The sequence below is a fragment of the Sphaeramia orbicularis genome, chromosome 19 (assembly GCF_902148855.1).
Source record: "Sphaeramia orbicularis chromosome 19, fSphaOr1.1, whole genome shotgun sequence".
In the NCBI taxonomy this organism is placed as follows: Eukaryota; Metazoa; Chordata; class Actinopteri; order Kurtiformes; family Apogonidae; genus Sphaeramia; species Sphaeramia orbicularis.
In genome coordinates, this window is record NC_043975.1 from 45,874,856 (window position 1) to 45,896,858 (window position 22,003).

The following is a 22,003-nucleotide window of genomic DNA, read 5'->3' on the forward strand; positions in this document are numbered from 1 at the left end:
TACCCTTCAGGAGGTGAACCTGTGAAGTGATGCAGTAAACACACACTCTGATCACAAACTGCATTAAATAGTCTGATGCTTCACAACAGCGGGAGACAGAGATTACTAACTAATGCACGTTAAGTGTCACTTTCACTTTCGTGGGGGTGAAACCTCGCTTATTTCTCTGACGATAATCGTAACACCAAAGTCTCCAATGGTTCCATCCCTCCTGGACACCCACTACACACCCTGATTTCAACTAGAACCTGTGCAGTGATTCTGTGAATGTCACAACCTTCAAATCTTAGCAGCTGGAATTCAGTGCATAATTCCATCTCAAACCTTTGAGCTGCTTCAGCTGCTTCAGCCCACATGCTAAACCCAGGGTGAACATACTACTACTGTTGTTTTACACATAAACACATGGAGCCGTTCTAGGTTCTGGCCCATTTGGACTTGGACACTGAAGGACAGTCAAACTCCACTGATGACAAACAAAGCAGGACACGGACTCCATCTGACTCTGAAACCACTCAGTGGAACCTTGGAGAAGGTCTGTCACCTAAACAGGTTCAGTTTTCACCTGGACTTCTGTGTCAGCAGGACTGTGTTCCTGAAACTTGGAGGGATCGGGCATGGCCACAGATGAACATGATCCATATGATCCAGTGGAGAGTTAGTCCACTGAAGGACTCTGAGCCCTCTGTAGCTTTTCTTCTGACTGTTACTGGTGTTTCATGGAACAAACGGACCAAAGGGCACTTTAGGTTTTATGCTAATGATGCTTTTTTGGATGTACTACATCAGGGCTGCCAGACTCAATTAAGTTCAGGTTTCACATTCAGACCAATGTCATCTCAACTGGATCATTTTTGTCTGTATGTTTGACAGTTTAACCCAAACCCTGAACTAGATCTTCTAATGACATGTTCCTCATATACTTTGGAACTGAGGCTAAACTGTTCACGTCTTCAGTTTGAAGTACTGTGAGTGATGGTTGTATGATCCAGATAAGACTGATGAAGAGGAAATCTGATGTCAGTGATGAGGGGCTCTTTTACACTGTTTGGATAAACTTAACAGTCCATGATACACAAGAAACAAATGCAACATGCATTTGGAAAAATGGCCAAACGAACGGTGACATGAAGTTAAAACCACAAATAAGGGTTGAACGTGTTTGGTCTCATTTACACATGAACCAGACTTATTTGAATACATATGCCACGTTTCTACTACGTGGAACCGGCTCGACTCAGCTCGGCTCGGCTCGACTCGGGTACCAGTTACTATTCCTGGAGACCATTTCCATTACAGGATACTACCCACTTTACAGTACCTGGACGTCATAGTGATGCAGTGCGTTACTTCCGTGTCGTCTGCTCAGAGAGTTGCTGATAAACTCACTTGTTGCGTGTTGTCTCGTCAAGCTCATGCGGAATTTTTAAATCTGAACCTCCTCGGCGGGTCACAGAGACGACTCTGACCAATCAGTGGTCTGCAGTGTTTACACGTGACGTTTGTAGTATCTGGTCCCAGTCCTGGAACCTCAGCGGAGGTGATACCAAAAAACTAGTACCAGGTACCAGATTCCAAGTCCTTTTTCGTAATGGAAATGCAAAAAGGCCGAGTCGAGTGGAGTAGAGCCGATACCACATAGTGGAAACGCGGGCGATAGTAGTATCTGTCATTTTACCTTTATCTCATGAATGTTTAGATTTTATCCATCATCTGGATCTTATCAGGGTTCTTATTTTTGCCAAAGTGTCCATTCCTACTCTGAAGTTGTAGGTTTCATGCCAAAGTCTCCCCATATCACCAGGACATGTTAGATACATACACATGAGAGGATGAAGGAACAGTTTGTGTGTGTGGTTCCATTGGTACAAACACCTGTACACCACAGCCCTGAGAATCTACGAGGGGGAGACTCTTTGTGGGAGGTGTTACCTTCTCCAGGTCCTGTGGGCTGGTGACAGTGAGCAGAGTTAGTGAGTAGTAATGAGCTGTTTGTGCTCAGGAACATGGAGGGGACCAGAGGCTCTGCAGCAGCTTCTGGGTGGAGCTTCAGGGTTGCTGGTTGCTCCACTGGTTGGCCATGGGCCGGCGCAGCAGCTCCTCCACGTGACGGGCCACGTCCATGGTGTCCTCCAGGTCGAAGTCTCCATCTGCGTCCAGCATGGCGTCGCCCCTGACAACAGGAAGTCACACAAACAGGAAGTCACACAAACAGGAAGTCACACAGGAAATGACTGGGATTTATTCAGCTTCATTTAGTTATTGAATGCACTTGACTGTCTCTGGAAACAAGACGAGACGACGTCACCAAAGTAAATGTGTGACCCCCGAGGCCCAGTGTGTGTGTGATCCTATGGAACTAGAACCTACAGCCTTATCCACACAGGACTAGGGATGTCATTAGAACCGATACTCACGATACCATTCAATACTATGAAGAAAAAACGAATTGTCGATATTAATTTTTTTAATAAACAGAAAAGCCGATGCCTGCTTAAGAACCAATCCCATCAGTAGACTACTACTCTTCCGGAATTGCTTTGGTCAGTACGCTCAACAGTTTACAATACAACAGGTACAGGAACTCATGAAAGAATGGACACAGCTGCAGCTAATGCTCCGCCTCGTCTAATGAACAAAAAAGGACCAAAAGTCGTGTGTGGAAGTATTTCAGGTAGACAATCATGACGTGGTTATGGACACGCATAAGCCACTGTGTAAACACTGCCACTGTAGAATTCAAACAAAGGGCGGGAGGGGGGGGGAGGGGGGGTGTACCACGAACCATCAGAGCACCTTGGAGACAGGCACCCACATCTGTTTAAAGAATCCAAGGTGAGTTCTATTATTCAGAATTAAACATCTGACGTGATACCATCAGGGCTCCACGTGGTCCGATGGTCCAACACAGTGTTTACAGCTTTGCCCATTCGGATCAACGCCAGTACGAAATTTTGACAACAAGAAAGTATACCAATGGTCACTAACAGACAGACCATGGTCCAGGTCTGGACCCTGAAGCCGTCCCATACGGACCTACAGCTGGTGGTGGAGCGCTTTTGTTTTAACCAGCGTAGCTTAAGGTAGAGTAGATGAGGAAACACACAGACCAATTACATGTATTTAGGACCATCCCATGTGATAACACTCAGCCAATCAGGTGTGTGCACTCAAAGCAGTAAACTGTGACTGACAGTGGAACAGATGAGAGAGTTAGAGGAAACAGCAATATTCATTTATATGCAAATACTTAAAGCAGGGGTCTCAAACATGCAGCCACCAAAGGTTCCAATCCGGTCCGTGGGGTGAATTTGTGAAGAGGAAAATCCCACAGTCAAGGCTGTCGAACTCATTTTAGTTCAGGTTCAAAATGATCTCAAGTAAAATAATAACCTACAAGAAATAATTACCTCCGCCAAGGAGGTTATGTTTTTGCCAGGGTTTGTTTGTTTGTTTGTTTGTTTGTTTGTCTGTCCGTTAGTGTGCAACATAACTCAAAAAGTTATGGACAGATTTGGATGAAATTTTCAGGGTTTGTTGGAAATGGGATAAGGAAGAAATGATTAAATTTTGGTGGTGATCGGGGGTAGGGGGGCCCACAGGGGGGGCCACTGATCAGCCTTGGCGGAGGTCTGCGCTCTCCGAGTGTTTCTAGTTACTCCATATTTTCTTCTCAGTTTGATGTGAAAAAAATATTACATTATGCCTATAAATAATGAGAACTTCAAATTTTTGTCTTTGTTTTAGTGCAAAAAATAACATTAAATTAGGAAAATATTTAAATTTACAAACTATCCTGTAACAATAAAATATGAATAACCTGAACAAATATGAATAACCTGAAATGTTGAAAGAAAATTAAGCATGTTTAAATGATAAGTTGATGCATAATATTGTTAAAATTGCACTTATTTTTCTTAAGAAATTTCCGTTTTTTTCAGGTTATTCACGTTTTTTGTTTGGATAGTTTATAAAAGTAAATGTTTTCAGAATTTAATGGGTTTTTTTTGCACTAAAACACAGACCAAAATCTGGAGTTATCATTATTTGTAGGTTATTATGCTATTATTTTACTGGTCCGGCCCACTGGAGATCAAATCGGACTGAATGTGACCCCTGAAAGAAATGAGTTTGAGACCCCTGACTTAAAGTATTTCTTGTTTAAGTTTATGGGTTCTTTTGATTTTTTTTTTTTTACCTTGGTATCGATTTGGTATCGAGAATCATGTACTTTTAGTGGTATCGGTACTGATTCCTGAATTTTTGGTATCGTGACATCCCTGCACAGGACTACTGGTACCTACAGACCCCTGGGAAACCCACAACTGTGGACGGCCTCTATGATCTTGTGAAGTGACCATGTCTGGAATTCGTAAAATAAATCTTTCCTCATGAGGTCATAAGATAACATTAGTCTCCTAATCTGTCATTTGCGAAGTTCATTTAGTTTTCTCTGGTTCTTTAGCTCTCTTTGTGCCAGTGGAGACAGTGACCACAGTCCAATGATGATACTGACAGAACATGATCCATCCATGAGGCATGAAGACCAAAAGAAGAGGAGGTAGCTCTGCTCACATCAGTGTACATGCACTTACCTTTAACACTCCATATATGTTCAGGCTGTCCACACACTACTCATGTGGAGGTACATCATAGGTGATTCCAAAACCAATGAATGTAAACATGCAGCCTCACAGACTGAACCAACCTGACTGACTTCACTGCACTTCTGTATCAACAGAATTTAGAGCAAAAACATCCTCTGTGTAAATCAAGGGCCTCAAACTCATTTTCTTGCAGGGGCCACATTCAGCCTGATTTGATCTCTAGTGGGCCGGACCAGTAAAATAATAGCATAATAACCTATAAATAATGACAACTCCAAATTTTTGTCTTTGTTTTACTGCAAAAATCCCCCATTAAATTATGAAAATACTTACTTTCCTGAACTATCCGAACAAAAAAAAAAGTGAATAACCTGAAAAAAAATGAAATTTCTTAAGAAAAATAAGTGCAATTTTAACGATATTATGCCTCAACTAGTCATTTATACATGTACATTATGGATTGGATCTACAAAGACACTAAACACTTAGTAACAGGCAGAAAATTGTTAAAATTGTGCTTAATTTTCTTTAAACATTTCAGATTGTTACAGGATAGTATGAAAAAGTAAATATTTTCATATTTTAATGTTATTTTTTGCACTAAAACAAAGATAAATATTTGAAGTTGTCATTATTTAAAGGCATAACGTAGTATTATTTTTTTCACATCAAACTGAGAAAAAATATATGGAGTCATAGTTTTTTGTAGGTTATTCTGCTGTTATTATTTGACTGTAGATCATATTGGTCTGTATGTGGAACCTGAACTAAAATGAGTTCCACAGCCTTGACTGTGGAATTTTTGCACTGTGTAAATTCATCCCATTGGCCGGATTGGAACCTTTGGCGGGACGCATGTTTGAGACCCCTGATTTAGTGTGTAGTCTGCATTTTTATAACTGTATAAATAATTATGGTTGCAACAATGATAGTAAAATGTGCAAAAAATAACTGTTATTCATTTCCATATGTTTCCATATGTATGTCCATATGAGCCACTTGAAAAGGGTCCGGTCCTGGAGCCACAGGTTGAACACCCTTGACCTAAGCTAAACCTGGAGGCCAAGTTCATACCTGAACACTGACCTGTCTGGAGGACACTGTTACACACACACTGTAAACATCCCTTTAAGGCAGTCTACAGCTACTGGCAGATGAAGACAGAATCAGAACAGCTGTTTTTGTGTAAACCACCACAGGACAGAGATGTGTACCAGTCACCATCAGCACCTGCGAACCCTGTTTGGACCCAGGAGACACGTGGAGCAGGTATGTGAGTGTGAATGCTAAGAACTGAGGGACACGCTGCTTACATGGGGGGGTAGACTCCAAAGCTGTTGGGGTGTCCCACAGAGGGGGAGGCGGTCTGGTCCATGAAGGACGAAGCTCCTCCGCTGGGTTCAGGGTTTGGAGTGGTGAACCTAGACCACATACAGACTCAGTTATAGTGAGAATCACAGAAATACTCCAAAACCAAACTCAAGTCCAACGTAGCCCAGAGCTCTAAGGGGATTCACTCCATTTTGAAATTCTTTCTTAAATTCATAGTAATAATAATAATAATAATAATAATAATGTTCAGGACGATCTCAGCTTTATGGACCTGAGGCCTATTTGTGTCCCAGTTTACTGTAGATAATTCAGCCTAATGGCCTGAAACTCTGAAGTCTGATTTGTTGTAAATGTTCAAATTTGTTGTGAAAACACAACTTCACTCATGTAGACAAAGAGTTTCGGTGCTGAAATAGGTTCAACAAAGTCTGAGCTTCACAAAAGCACCAGAATATATGAATAAAATAATAGGAAGATGTAGAAAACAAGACTGTTTTTAGAGCATAAATGTCATCTGTCATTCTATTTTCACCAAAATACATCACATTTACATACTGTATATTCATTTCTTTTTTTTTTTTATTGCTCCTGCACAGTAAAACAGTTGTTGTCCATCCCACAGAGGACGCCACCTCATTTTTGACGGGTCTATAAACTATAATAGGGTGGGCTGTGTGTATTGATCCGTGATTGGCTCTAACTGTGGGATGATTGGAGGTTAAAGACATACGGTTAATAAGCTCATTTAAACAAGTCCAGGTTACTCAAAAGTAGCATTTGTAACTACATAGGCATTCAGCTCTGACAAACATGACATTCATTTGACATAGAAAGACTAGGATATACATGAAAGGGTTGGTCCAGGACAAATGTGTACTGTACATGTGGCTGATATTCACCAGTGTTCCAAACCCTGACAGTGCACATGTAAACAGTGCAGGGACCTGAAGCATTAAAAACCATCCTCATGTCTGGAACAAGCATAAGTTACTTTTGATCCCCTGAAAATGGAAGGAGTGTATAACATTTCAAACTCCGCTCAGACATTTGACCAAGCCTTTGTCTGATGTTTGTTGTTGTCATTTCCTTTGTCATGTTGAGTCTCCTTCTGGGAAAAGGCCGTTTCCATTGCACTCATTTGTATTCTTCATATAATCGTACACTAACACGTCAACCTCTTTCCACTGATGTTAGAATGGTAGATTAATACCATACTAATCACAAACCCCACTCTGCAGAGTATAAAAGGATGAAAGTACTTTTTGGAACTTTAACCCTTAGGGGTCCACAGTCACGGCCCCCTGACTCGGTCAGAAGTCGGTCATGTAGACCACCGGGGACAGCTGCATTCGAAAGTGTGGACTTGAAACACTCTCACACTTTTTATTTGATGTTGATAGAGCCAATACAACTGGAGATATGATGGTTTGAACAAATGTGAATAAAAATATGGCAATGAGGTGGGGGGAGAGGTGTTATATTTCTGACCATATCTTCATCATTTTTTGTCCTTCTTTAAAACAGAAAAAACTGGCTGAATCTGTGAATTCTAATCCACATCCACAGACTGCAGTAGCATTACAGGTAAGGGTGAGGATGACCCCACCTGAACTGGATGCAGTAACCAGGAGGACCGAGGGTGGGGAGGTGAGAAAACCAGAGAAAACGCTTATGTAAAGATACACTTTTATGTCAAGTATTTGAGTATAGTTTTAATTTATTACAATTTTGATTTTATATGCCTAATATTTTGAACCAATAGTCACTTTGAAAGTCTTTGAAAAGGTTCGTTGAGCATCTTTGTGTTATTTATGCGATAAATTATATACATATTTTCAAATCGGATTTTATATTTTTGTGTGTTTTTTGTCCTTTTGTGTTGATATAGTAGGTTAAAATGAAAAAATAATTGACAGATGAGATAGATGAAGTTGTGCTGAAAAAAAAAAAGATACCAAACATGGCTATAGGAAACATTTCTTTATATAGTATGTAAAGGCAAAATCAAAAGTACTCAAGAACGGCCAAAAAAGGCTCAGACCTCTAAGGGTTAAACTGTGGTTTCTATTTTAATTTGACTTTGGTGTGATTATGATGCAGTATATGTAAATTATGTTGTCTTCATGGAGGAAGCCTCGACAAAAAGGGGTACAAAAAAAAAAGAACAAAAACATTCTCAAACATCGTGTGAATGAAAAAATCCCTTTACGTTTTGTAGATATTTAACAACAGAAACTCTGAAGACACAGATCCCAGTTACACTATAAATGTATAATGTTATCCATTCAAATTCATATTTTTATCAACTGGATTCAGGTCGTAGTGGAGCAGAACCTCCAAAACCATCAGGTTTGTAAATGGATGGATGTGAAGTGTATTCAACAGTACAGACACACTGACTTACTCTGGTACAACCTGCTTGATCTGTGGTTTGACGTATCCATCCACTGGGGCTTTTGCTGCGACAAACAAACATAGTTTAAGAAGCTAAATCCAATCATTCAGAGTCAAACATTCTGTCAATTATGCAATGATGGAAATACGTTTCAGGTCAGTGTTTTGTCATGACTTCAACATGTTAAGGTAAATGCAGACATGACGTACAGAGAGGGGGGGTGTAGTACTTGGCAAAAACCTCGTCTTTGGGCCGGTCCGGATACAGAAACAGCAGGTGGTTGAGGTCGCTGATGCGGTCGGCCAGAGAGCGGATGGAGAAGTCTTTGGTGGTGTACGGCAGCAGATTCCAGACCAGCCTCTCACCTACAGACAGAAAAAAGGCACTGAGCACAGGTGGGATTCACACCCAGGATATACGAGTAGAGCAGGAGAACCAGGGACCAACACCAAAAGAAAAGCACAACACTCAAATGAACACAACAAAGAAGGACCAACACCAAAAGAAAAGCACAACACTCAAATGAACACAACAAAGAAGGACCAAAACCAAAAGAAAAGCACAACACTCAAATGAACACAACAAACAGGGACCAACACCAAAAGAAAAGCACAACACTCAAATGAACACAACAAACAGGGACCAACACCAAAAGAAAAGCACAACACTCAAATGAACACAACAAAGAAGGACCAAAACCAAAAGAAAAGTACAACACTCAAATGAACACAACAAAGAAGGACCAACACCAAAAGAAAAGCACAACACTCAAATGAACACAACAAATGAGGACCAACACAAAAAGAAAAGCACAACACTCAAATGACCACAACAAAAAGGGACCAACACCAAAAGAAAAGCACAGCACTCAAATGAACACAACAAACAAGGACCAACACCAAAAGGAGGAAAAAAACAACACTCAAATGAACACAACAAAGAAGGACCAAAACCAAAAGAAAAGCACAACACTCAAATGAACACAACAAACAAGGACTAACACCAAGAGGAGAAAAACCAAAGCTAGGGATGGGAATTGAGAACCAGTTCTTTTTGAGAACCTGCTTATCGATTCTGCCTTCATTGCACATGCGTGATGATGTCACACATACACTGCATCATTTTGGTTTAGAACGCAGCCAACATGGCATGGAGGCAGAAACGCTCCACAGTATGTCTATATTTCAGATGTAGAGATGACACCAGGGCTACTGGGAACACTGTCAAAGCTTCCATTTGTTGAAAGGGGGAAATCCCTCCAGTATACTCAAATATTTGTCCACAGCATGCACTTCATTTGCAGGAATGTCATGTGTTTGAATGCTTCTGAATCTAGTGGCAGAGCAAAGACCAGGGCGTCATACAGGCCTGGTTCTGGGGAGGGGGGGCAACAAATGTCCTGTCCCCTCAAATAATGCCGTGTTTCCACTACGTGGTACGGGCTCGACTCGACTCAACCTTTTTGCATTTCCATTACGAAAAAGGACCTGGAATCTGGTACCTGATACTAGTTTTTTGGTATCACCTCCGCCGAGGTTCCAGGACTGGGGACCAGATACTAAAATGTGACGTGTAAACACTGCAGAGCACTGATTGGTCAGAGGGTTGTCTCTGAGACCCGCCGTTTTACAAAAAACAGATACGGAAGTTTACAGTAAATATAGCGGTAGGTTAATCCACATGATGGCAGCCCACAAAACTATACCATTCAGTCAGGAGATTTTGTCTTTGGTGGCCGACGTAAAAATTCAGCATGAGCTTGACGAGACAACACGCAACGAGTGAGTTTATCAGCAACTATGAGGAGACAACACGGAAGTAACGCACCACATCGTTATGACGTCCAGGTACTGTAAAGTGGGTAGTATCCTGTAATGGAAACGGTCTCCAGGAATATGACCTGGTACTCGAGTAGAGTTGAGCCAGTTCCACATAATGGAAACGTGGCGTAAGTTTCTGAAGGTAGGGAAAAGGAAAATGAGGTGCACAACACCGGGAGAAAGAGGAATTAGTAAAGTGTCTTAAGTTTCACTAAAGTACCTTTACAGCCATTGAACAGTACCTGTACCGTCATTCAACAGTACCTTTACCGTCATTGAACACCTCAACCAGAGTGTCTCTGTCGGTGGCCCTTCATACCTGACTTGTTGGGGTTTTCTGCCACCCAGGCGATGGTGATGCCTCCAATCTCAGAGTCACTGAAGCGCAGCAGGAAGGTTCCGTTGGGTTTGGACAACAGCATGTCCTGAGCCTGCTGCTTGTTAACAAAGCCCAGAATGGCCCTGAGGGATTCCACACAAAGAAGGTTTCATTAACTGATAACCACATGGGTGGGTGGCTGGGTCTGTCTGTCTATTAGAGCTATTAAACCAATCCAGCAGAACAGAGAAGAACTACCAAGAACAACCTGGATAAATAAGAACCTACACAGACACCCACCAGACCAAGGAGAGACAGACAGAGATGAGGCTTGTTTTCATCAAGACATTATAAGTGAAAAAATCTGTTGACATTTAACTAATTCATAATTATACTAATGCTCTCTCTTATGTGGAACACATGGAGCTGTGCATTCTGGCTGTGTGTGTGTGTGTGTGTGTGTGTGTGTGTGTGTGTGTGTGTGTGTGGGGGGGGGGGGGGGGGGGGGTGCAGAGCCTTGTCATTCATCAGTGTGGCTGCTCATGTTTTACTGTCATGTCTCACCATGGTCATAACTGTCTTATTCACTGACATAAAACCATCTGGGAAATAATAGTATGAGTCATTACCCATCATTCCAGTGAGGCTTGAGATGTTTCTTCATAAGCTCCACAACTCCATCAAACCACTGCCAAAAAGTGAAGTTTCGTCCTGGTAAGCTCTCCTGTTCAAATTAAACACATTTACATCGACACATTGATGAAGGTTACCCACAGGCAGCATGATCAGACAAGAGATTCAAATTCATATATATATATATATATATATATATATATATATATGTATACACACACACATTAGGGATGCAAAATATCGATTAATCCATTAATCATTAGTTGACTGACCTTATTGATCAATTAACGATTAATTGATAAGAGGCGATTTTCCTGTGAACCTGAATTTCTCTTTCGATAGGGTCTATAAGAATAAAAGCTAAATATTGTTTCTATACTTCATGAAAAAAGCATGTCATATTCCTTAATGATTGATTTCTTGAACCATTGGATACAGTACAGACAATGACATGTATGGAGTAGAACTAAAGAAATTCTGCAGAGAAATTCAATGAAATAAATGGATCTGAAGAGGGGCAGTTTAGAAGAAACGGGCATTTCTGACTTTGCATCACTGACATGATGGAGCCAGGTTTTAAGACCCCGTGGGAGCCCTGATTACAGACATGAACACTTGGAATCCACCACTCTGTTCATAACGATCACAATATTTTAAATAATGTGGTGAACAGACCCATTTAAAGACTACTCAGGTGTGACTGTAGGGTGTGTGGAAACCATTGGATCTACATGTCTCTGTTGGGTCATGTGTTTGTCCTGCTACAGTCCAAACGTACATCCTTGATCTTTCTGCAGGACTCTTTCATATTAGTCTAATAACCTGTGGTCTTAGATCCTGGTCTACGGTGCTTTGGTTCAGTTGGACCAGGATCTGCTGTGGTTCTGGTGTTTTTGTATGTCTGTTTGGCAGTGTTCTTGTGGACTGCACTGACCCGGTTGAACTGGGCCCAGGATATGGTCATGTTGTGATAGTCTTCAGGGTTGTTGCTGCTGCTCGTAAAGGCCTTCTGTGCGAGGAACACCAGGTTGTCTTCGGTCAAGCCCCGCCCACTGTGCATCTCTGCCTTGTACTTCATGTTGAGGGCCTCACAGAGCTGGGGCCACAGGACTTTGTCTGGTACGATGAAGGGGACTCGGCCCTGAGGACAAAACATGACAGGACCAAACAGACAAAGACAAGTTCAAATACAAAATTACGTCGATTTCACTTTTACAACAAAACAATAACAATAATACTACTAATGGAATAGATTTCTATGGCACTTTACATTATTAATCCATTATTCATTCACCCTCACATTCTCACTCTGTGGTAGTAAACTACATCTGCATCCACATGGGGGCGTGGCTGCCAACACACACCAAACAGCCCCTCCCACAACCACCAAACATTCATACACCAGTGTGACTGACACTGGAAGTCTGGAGGGTGAAGGGTCCTGCCCAAGGACTAGGGCGGAGCAGATTTCGAACCGCCAACCCTTTAGTTATTGGATGACGCGCTCTACCTCCTACCTCCACCCACATATTCACTACTGACTATACCTTCATAAAAAAAAAAAAAAAAAAAAAAACAGGAAGAGAAGTGACACTTGACATTTAATGGTCCAACTTCAGCTCCTGAGGTAAAAATAAGGAGATGAAACTGTCAAAATGAATAAACATTAATAATATGGGTGTAAGAAAATATTGGTTCTGCAATATATCACAATATTTCATTTCACGATACTGTATCGATATGAAAAAATACTGTATCGATATCTTTGGGTATTCATTCAAATGCAGATACAGCAGAGGTTCATTTTTGTTTTTCTTTATTCTTCGTCATTTATTTATTATTATTTAACACTGTTTTATTAAATAACGGTTATTTGAAGCATCCTAAAAGCACTTATTACTGTCTGAGAGGCAGATGTTAGTTCCTTTGTTGGGACAAAAATAATGTTCTGATGTTAGTTATGAACTAATAGAATATGAACATTTGAACAGGATCTTAAACTGTAATGTCGTCTGTAAAACATAATTTAAGCTTTAACACAGGAACATTTTGTGATATAGCATTAGATCCTGTTGGGATAAAATAAAAATGTGTTTAGTATTTGGGAATATTTTGGGTGTAATTCAATTCTTTAAGGAAATAATCATTAAAAAAAAAAAGAAACAAACAAAAAATGGCCTTTTTAACAGCATCATGATATAGTGTGATATATCATGATCATGATACATTGTGATCCTAGTATTGTGATTTGTATCGTATCACCACATTCTTGCCAATACACACCCCTTATTAATAAATGACCTACATGAGGTTCACTCCCCTCAGGTCGTGTGAAACACTAGAATCTTTCAGTATCTGGGTGTGCATATGACGCACACTTTGCACTTCATGTTATAAAAGGTCATATTATTTTACACAATTTGTATTACAGGGTTTGTATATGTTTGTGAAGGTCAAATTCAGGTACTTTTAAGGATCATTTTCACATTTTTCCAGCACAGCCCCTTATCACTGAGGTCGAATCCATATCCACATGAACACATATACTCAGGATTATTTATATTCACTATTTATCGCAATAATGTACACTGAATTGTGCTATAAAGGTCTAAAATTATGTTTCATAACAGCAAAAAGTTAATAAATTAAAGGAGAACAGAAAGTTTTATCCAAATAAAGGGCAGATACTTGGTGTTCTTCAGACACACTGACACCAAAGACACAAATGTTCGGATCAAACTGGACCTGGAGTCGACCTAGAACACCTGGAACCGACTCCACCTCTGTAAGTAGCTGTGGCTTGAGTTAATATTATAAAGAAATCACATCATGCAGTTACAATTCCAAGCACTTTCAAGCACTTCAACTAAAATTCAAGCACTTTTCAGACTTTGAAAACACAACATTGAAATTCAAGCATTTTCAAGGACTTCAAGCCCTGTATGAACCCAGGTTTTAGGTCTGAATTCAACAGCTGTTCATTTGTGTCTGATTGTTTAAATTCTGGTCCATCCACTGAAACCATCCAATAATAAACAGTGCTAAATTCCTACACTAACACCCTTCTACCAAGTGAGCACAAAATACACACTGATACATTTAACATTTCACCTAGAACCAAAAATAATAATGGATATGAACCAATGTTGATGATAATCACTGACATATGACAGGAGGGGGAAAAAAATTAAACAAATAAATATATATAAAAAGTTATCTAATTTTTATGTAGAATATTGAAAACAAGAGGGTTTTTTTTGCATAAAAAATGGTTTGTTTACAATAGAAAAATGACATTTAAAGTGTTAAATTAAGAGTATTTGGTATTTTCATTTATGGCTCAAGTTGTTGAAAAATACAAAAAATATAAAAAACTTAAGAACAAACTGTATGAAAAACATTTTGACATGACTAGGGCACTGCACAGATGAGGTGTTTTTGGTGGTTAGAAGAACCTCTATGGGCGGGTTAGGGTTAGTTACCGGAGGGTTAATAATGATGACCATTCAGCTCCTAATATTTGGATACTGGCAGCGGAAAAAAAAACAACTAAACCTGCAGTTTTGTGGCTGACTTGTGTCATTTTAAAGCTTTTTCATCATTTTCATCCACAGTTTTTTTGTGTTTAGTGACTGAACCTCAGTCCAGAATATGTCTTTACAGGTGTATCTTTCTGTACATTTATGCTGCGTTTCCACTACGTGGTACCAGCTCGACTCGACTCGGCTTTTTTACATTTCCATTATGAAAAAGGACCTGGAATCTGGTACCTGGCAAGGTTATTATAGTTTTGGATTTTTCATTGTAGTTTAGTTTTATTTAGTTTTGACTTTTTTTTCTGTAATTCAGTTAGTTTTAATTAGTTTTTAGAGCAGGTTTGCTAGTTTTAATTAGTTTTCGTTATTTTCTAGATGCTTAGTTTTAGTTTAGTTTTAGTTTCTTTATATCTTTTCTCTTCTTCTCTGTCGTATTCAAATAAATCTCAGACAGGACTCTGCTGCTTTCTCCCAACTTTAGTCTCCATGTTTCCAGGTAGAGTGGTGACAAGAAGACGACTCTAAACAACAAATGACGAGAAGTGACGGACCGTTAAATATCATTTGTTGCCACTGGCTAAATTGCTCGAGTGAAATAAATCGATTTCGTATCAATCTGACACTAACAAAAACGAAAATGAAGGGAATTCTATCCATAATTTTTATACGTTTTAGTTAGTTTTGTAAGCACGCAATACAGTTTCAGTAAATTATCATTTTTTCTTTTAATTATAGTTTCTATTTATTTCAGTTAACGAAAGGTTTTTTCAATTCTAGTTTTCGTTATTTTGTTAGTTTTCGTTAACGATAATAACCTTGGTACCCGGTACTAGTTTTTGGTATCACCTCCACAGAGGTTCCAAGACTGGGGAACAGATACTAAAACATGACGTGTAAACACTGCAGACCACTGACTGGTCAGACAGTTGTCTCTGTGACCCGCCATTTTACAAAAGCCAGATGCAGAAGTTGACAGTAACAATGGCGGTAGGTTAATCCACATGATGACAGCCCGCAAAACTACACCATGGTTGGAGGAGATTCCGTCTTTGGTGGCCGATGTAAAAATTCAGCATGAGCTTGACGAGACAACACGCAACGAGCGAGTTTATCAGCAACTCTCTGAGCAGACGACACGGAAGTAACCTACCGCATTGGTATGACGTCCAGGTACTATAAAGTCGGTAGTATCCTGTAATGGAAGCGGTCTCCAGGAATAGGACCTGGTACCCGAGTCGAGCCGGTACCACATAGTGGAAACACGGCATTTGTGAACTAATACTAAGATTAAGACAAAGTTTAAGAGTGGAAGTAACCGGCTCAGCGAAGGCGTTGTCCCACAGGACGGTGGCCGTGGCGTTGTTGTCCTGGCTGCCGTGGACGATCACCACCACAGGGAGCGATAACGTCTGCAGACCAAACACAAAAAAGGATTATTATGGTATGTGAGTGAGAACAGCTTTAATGTGAATCTGGAATCAAGAAACAGAACACGGTCAGCTCATGCATCAAACAGCACAAACTGATCCAAATTACAGCCCATTTCAATGCTTCAGTGTCTAATCTGTATTTATTTCTCATATGGTTCCGATTCTTATGACTTCAAATACATCAAATCTATTTACTATGACAGAAGGTTCCAGGAGAAGTGGATGTGACATGTTTAGCAGCTTATATTGAGCTGTTAATGCTTTAAACTGGAAACACAGTCAGTGCAGATGAAAAACGCAGAGATGCCATCCCATCATTTAATACAGAGGGTCTAAAATACAACCCATGGGCCAAAACCGGCCCGCCACAGGGTCCAATTTGGCCTGTGGGATGAATATGAGAAATACAAAAAATACACTGAAAAATTAACAATTAAGGGCATTAAAAAAAGGTTTCAGTTCTAGTTCCACATTCAAATCAATCTGAGCCCAAATGGATCAGAACCAGTAAAAGACCATTATAAAAACCAATCTGAGCCCAAATGGATCAGAACCAGTAAAAGACCCAGATAAGCAGTAGAAAATGGATGGAAGGATAGTTTGTATATGTAAACATGTTCATGTAATTTTACTTTCAATAACTGTTTTTTTCTAAAGGTAAACATTTTCATTTGGTCATTTTACTGTTTTCACTTGAGCACACACAGTTTGCAGTTGTTTTTATTAATGGGTTCTTCTGTTATTCCTTGGGATGATATTGGGCTGAATGTGGTCCTGAACTGAACAGTGTTTGATTCATCTGTTCACACCAAACACATTCTATCACTTTACTTTGACATTGAACACCAGCTCGTTTCCTCCAACGCTGAACTGAGATTCAAACAGGACGGTGAACTTCTCCTCTGTCACTGATTCTGCGCCTCGACGATCTGAACGCTTGATCCGCTTCAGTGACTGCACACAAAAACACACACACAGAGTATAGAGACACAAATTCCTCCTTTAGTGTACAGATCCATTTCAAATGCAAAATAATTTCTGAAATGTGGTTCTGTTTTCAGTTTGACTTTCACTATTTTTGGTTCCAACTAGAAACCGGTTCCAAACCCAGGTAGGACTAGAACTCTGAGACTGAACCAGAACAATGAAGCTGTCAGTAAAGCCCAGTCAAATCAGAGAGGAAAAGCAGACTGTGGCCATATCTGTCATATCTGCACATGGACTAATCCAGGTAGAAGGAACTCTGGTTTTACTGACACTCTGTGGATGTGGACTGGCCAAGAACCAAAATAAAAAGGTACTTTTATTACCACACGTATACTCTCACTGAGCCCAAACACAAAAACTATGTGCCAATGTGCAATAGTCTTTCCCCCTTTACTTTTAACTTATTCACTTAAAAACACAAGTTTTGTACTTTTAACTGACCAACTCTTAGAATCAAATGTGTTTGTGCGTTCTATGTATGTACTAGGGCATTAACTGAAAAGTCGGTTTGTCGATGTGTCGACATCTGTGGCACAAGTCGACATTACTTTTGAGGAGTCGACTTGTCATGTGTTATTCTCTCTCTCCCTTCCCTCACCAGACAGCGTGCGAGCCGTCATTCAGCACATGTTGATACTCTCATCTTTCTACATGAAAACATGAAGCACAATGAGCGGCAGTGATGCGCGGATCAGCGGACCTGGGTCGGGTCCAAAAAATGTCCCTTTATTTGCAGGGTGGGTCAAAAAAATTCCACAAAGCCAGTAAAAAAAAAACAGAAAAGAAAAACACCCGCGCATCACTAGTGCAAGACCAAGACTGAAGGAAGAAGACGACTCAGTAGGATAACTAAATTGACTGTGATCTAGAAAAACTATGGTCTCAGTAGTGTTCTGTGAACCACACAAGCACCACCAATATTGAATAATAATTTGAACAGCCAGTGTGTTTGGATTATTCTGTTCATTTATTTCATGAAGACAATGCACTCTTTTCTCTAACGTGTGTCTTTTCTGCCACTGTCTTAACCTTTTCCCACTTAATGTTGTTCACTTAAATTTTAAAGAAAATTCAAGGTGTTAACCTATGTTCTGTTTTGGTTAAATGTCTGAGAACGACTGTTGATGCTTATGTCTTTCCAGTATTTTATTCTGCTCTTTATTGTACATTGTTAATGTTACAGTGAAAGTTAGTACAAGTTGCTCATTGTTGAACAGCTGTCTGTCTGTGTTGTTCCTCTGCTGTCAATGTGATGACATCATCATACGACAAGTCGACTCGACTGCGACTTCATTGACAAATAAGTCGATCTGAAAAAAATCTGAAGTCACTAATGCCTTAGTATGTACTGATCTTAGAGCATTATTCTAGAGGTGCACCCACATTCTGCTGTCCGTTAAAACAATGACAATAAAGTACCTTATCTTATCTTACATTATCCCTGTCTTGTCCTTATCTTATCCCTGTCCTTTTCCTTGTCTCGTCTATCCTGCTCCTTTCTCATCCTTACCATGTTTCTGAAGTGTGCGCTGAGTGTCCCAGTGGCCTGATGATACTCCATCACACAGTTGTTGTTGAGGATTTCTCCACTACTTTCACTACCAGGGAAAACAAACAGATGTATGGAGAGACACAACCCATATGTAACACAAGTCTGATTTGTATATTTAAGACATTAAAGCTATACCTACTGATGTGGCATTTCTCACAGCGCTTAGTAAAAGTTTGAACATGGAGCACCCGCCTCCCTCCAAAGCCCCGCCCACTTCCCCCTGCCTGAGCTCTGTCACTCCCCTCCTCACACCTGATGCGTGGTGGAAGTGGAGGTGGAGGCAGAGGTCCGGTCCGCTTCAGCGTGGCCGCGGACCCCTCCCTCAGTAATCAGACACATCATCCACCTGCTTCATCAGTTCCCCGTTTCATCAGTAGACCCTGTATTTAAGGGTCTGGTCTGTGCAGCGCTGGGTCAGCGTCTTCACTGCACCACGGAGATGAGGTGCAGAGGTGTGAACGCGCGGCCTCCACAAATTTTCCATGGACATTTGAGGTTTCATAGTCCATACATTTTTCATCCTACATCATCCTACATTGTGTGACACCAAGTACATGTACCTGTATGAGTCCCACGGTCATAAAAGCTGACCTTTGTGCAGACCTGTCTGTGGAGTCCAGTACACCAGACTTTTATCTCCATCCTTCATTCATCAGACTCCTGTTTGTTCCCCTTAGTTGTTGTTTCTGTTAATAAATCCATTTTTTCCCTTCCACATGTGCATTTCAGTCCTATCCATTCACATCCTAGACAGGAGACTGTGGTCAGTGACAGCAGGAGCAGCATCAGTGAAGCGTCAGATTCAAAGGTACCCATATCGGATGCAGAGACGGCGATAATGGATCGGATGCTGGACAGCCATAATGGATGATTGACAGGAGGCCCAGCCAGGTTCGGCCAATTATTTCATTCGGACCGAATAAAATGATTGGTCAGAATTTTATCAGAAATATGAGCAATATATGAGAATTAAACATTTTTGAGTTTCAATACCTGGTGGATTTCTTTTACATTTTAGTTTGACATACGCTTATTAGGAGCATTTTAAGATGACAAAAGAAAAGTGTAAGAATGCCACATCATACGGTATTGCTTTAATCTGACATGATGGTGGTATGTGAGTGTTGTGGACTGGAGAGCAACCTCTCAGTACAAACACAGCTCAAACCACACAGTTCAAACACACAAACTCACATTCAGTGAGTTAGTTGAATTTATTGTCCATCTATAGTACCAGGCAACTGTCCACTATATTTACCTAAAATTAAACTAGTGTTTCTTTGTACACCTGCATATCCACAAGGGTATCACAACGCTTTAGTGGAACCTCTCAACCTTCATTTTCCATCATGTTGTGAACCATCAGCTGCTTCTGCTTGTGTCACACTGGAGTCGAAGAATGCCAGGCCAACCAATTCTTCACTCAAGTACCAAAGACGTCGGCGGCCTGACTTAATCCATATATTGCTAGATGAAGCACTAAAACCTTGGTTTTGATAGTACTGCTGCTTCTCTTAGCAGGTCAGCTTGGCTATGCTGAAAATGCAAAATTAGTCAATTTCCAGGAAACTTCCAGCAACTTGTGCAACCTCTAAAACATCTTTTTCTTCCAAATTGTTTTCTAAATCATCTTTTGAATGCCAAAACCTAATGCAGGGTTCTAATTGAGGTTATCTGAAACTTTATTTTTTACCATGATTGTTGGACCACCCTACCACTCATGTTTATATCTATATATGTCCTGTTTCTTTGTGCACCTGCATATCCACCCATGTTCATCTCACCTGTGTGTGCTCTCGTTCTTCAGGAGAGCTTTGGCCTGCTGCTCACTCACGATCACAGCTTTGACCTGAGGTGGGTTCATGTGGACATTGAGTTTTCCACCCACCAGGAGGCGCACTGTAGCCGCAAATTTGGTCTGAGTCTTCAACACCTGGGGCGGCTGCTTTTCTATGATGAAGGTGCTGAAAAGAACAGGACACAATAATAATCTGTGTTAAATACTCATTAATGGAGTTCAACTGTGATACTAATGTTACAAATTCTAATGGGCCAGTTCAATGTCTGAGTTCAAAACAAACAAAATAAGAAGCTGATTAAAAATTTAAGCATGAAAGATACTTTTTCATTAAAAACGTGAGTTGGAGGCTGAGCTTGTTTTTAATTGAATCTGCAAAATGTAGTGAAACGTTATGTGCCTGTTATTGTGAGTCCTTTTGTAATTTCATTTAGCAGCTTGGTTATCACCCCACTCAAGAGAACTCAGGGAACCTTTACTGTAAACTGGAATGTTTTAAAGCATGTCACATGATTTCGGTTGAATTAAGATGGACACTTGTCTTCTATGGCAAATCTGCATCTGTTGACAAACTGATTGGTCTTCATTTATGCATGATACCAGAGTTACAGAGGACTCAGACACAAGTGAAAAGGACTTAATTTCAACTTGTAATAGTACTGTTTTAGGAAACTCAGTCAAATCTATCACAGAGGCTGTGAATGAGAAGAGGATGAGCAGACTATCTGAGGAGATCCTTCAATATATGCAACAAGATGTAGTAGATCTTCCACCAGTCTGTTATGGACAGATGTTATAGATCTTCTACCAGTCTGTTATGGACAGATGTTATAGATCTTCTACCAGTCTGTTATGGACAGATGTTGGAGATCTTCTACCAGTCTGTTATGGACGGATGTTATAGATCTTCTACCAGTCTGTTATGGACAGATGTTGGAGATCTTCTACCAGTCTGTTGTGGACAGATGCCAGCAGCATCAGAGGCAGTGACACCAACAGACTTGATAAAAATCATCCTGGATCTGTAATAGGTCTGAGGCAGGACAGTGTGACGAGAAGGACGCTAAACAAACTGATCTCCATCACGGACAATGATGACCATCCTCTCCACCACACACTGGACAGAGAAACACCTTCTCAAAGATTTACAGCTTCACTGCTGAACGGACAGATAGAGGACATCTGTCCAGACACATTTAACTTTACTTTAGAATAAACTGACCTCTGCCTGAGGTCAGTCTGTACACATGGACAGATGGTCTGTCTGTCCATCTGTCCCGCTCATCATCATTCTGATGGTTATTTGCTGCATTTCCTCACCTGGTGACCAGGGCAGAGATGATGTCGGTGATGTCTGCGTTGAGTTTGCTCAATAGCTCCTCCATGGGGCCAGGAAGAGGCAGCTGCTGGGTCAAATGTTCGCAGCGCCGGATCTGCTGCCGGTTCTGCCAGATCAGATCTGCCAGTTTCTCACACCTGAATAACACAAGGACAAGGCAACATGACACCACACCAGTGCACACCACAGACAGGACATACATGAACTAAAGCCCTGCCATGAACTGGAAGCATTTCCAGGATGTACCCTGCCTTT

The 22,003-nt window shown here is 40.6% G+C and overlaps 1 protein-coding gene across 1 annotated transcript in view; it reads right to left on the reverse strand.

The window, feature by feature from the left end:
- Positions 1-1,747: 1,747 nt before the first annotated feature.
- The window catches only part of LOC115439452 (signal transducer and activator of transcription 5B-like), a 34,482-nt gene continuing 14,226 nt past the window's right edge, over positions 1,748-22,003 (reverse strand). Inside the window, 12 exon segments of the mRNA XM_030163285.1 lie at positions 1,748-2,173; positions 5,921-6,028; positions 8,344-8,398; positions 8,544-8,699; positions 10,474-10,616; positions 11,103-11,197; positions 12,041-12,247; positions 15,959-16,051; positions 16,904-17,026; positions 18,570-18,657; positions 20,396-20,575; positions 21,730-21,885. Coding sequence (XP_030019145.1) covers positions 2,050-2,173; positions 5,921-6,028; positions 8,344-8,398; positions 8,544-8,699; positions 10,474-10,616; positions 11,103-11,197; positions 12,041-12,247; positions 15,959-16,051; positions 16,904-17,026; positions 18,570-18,657; positions 20,396-20,575; positions 21,730-21,885 — 1,528 coding nt within the window. The 3' untranslated portion in view covers positions 1,748-2,049.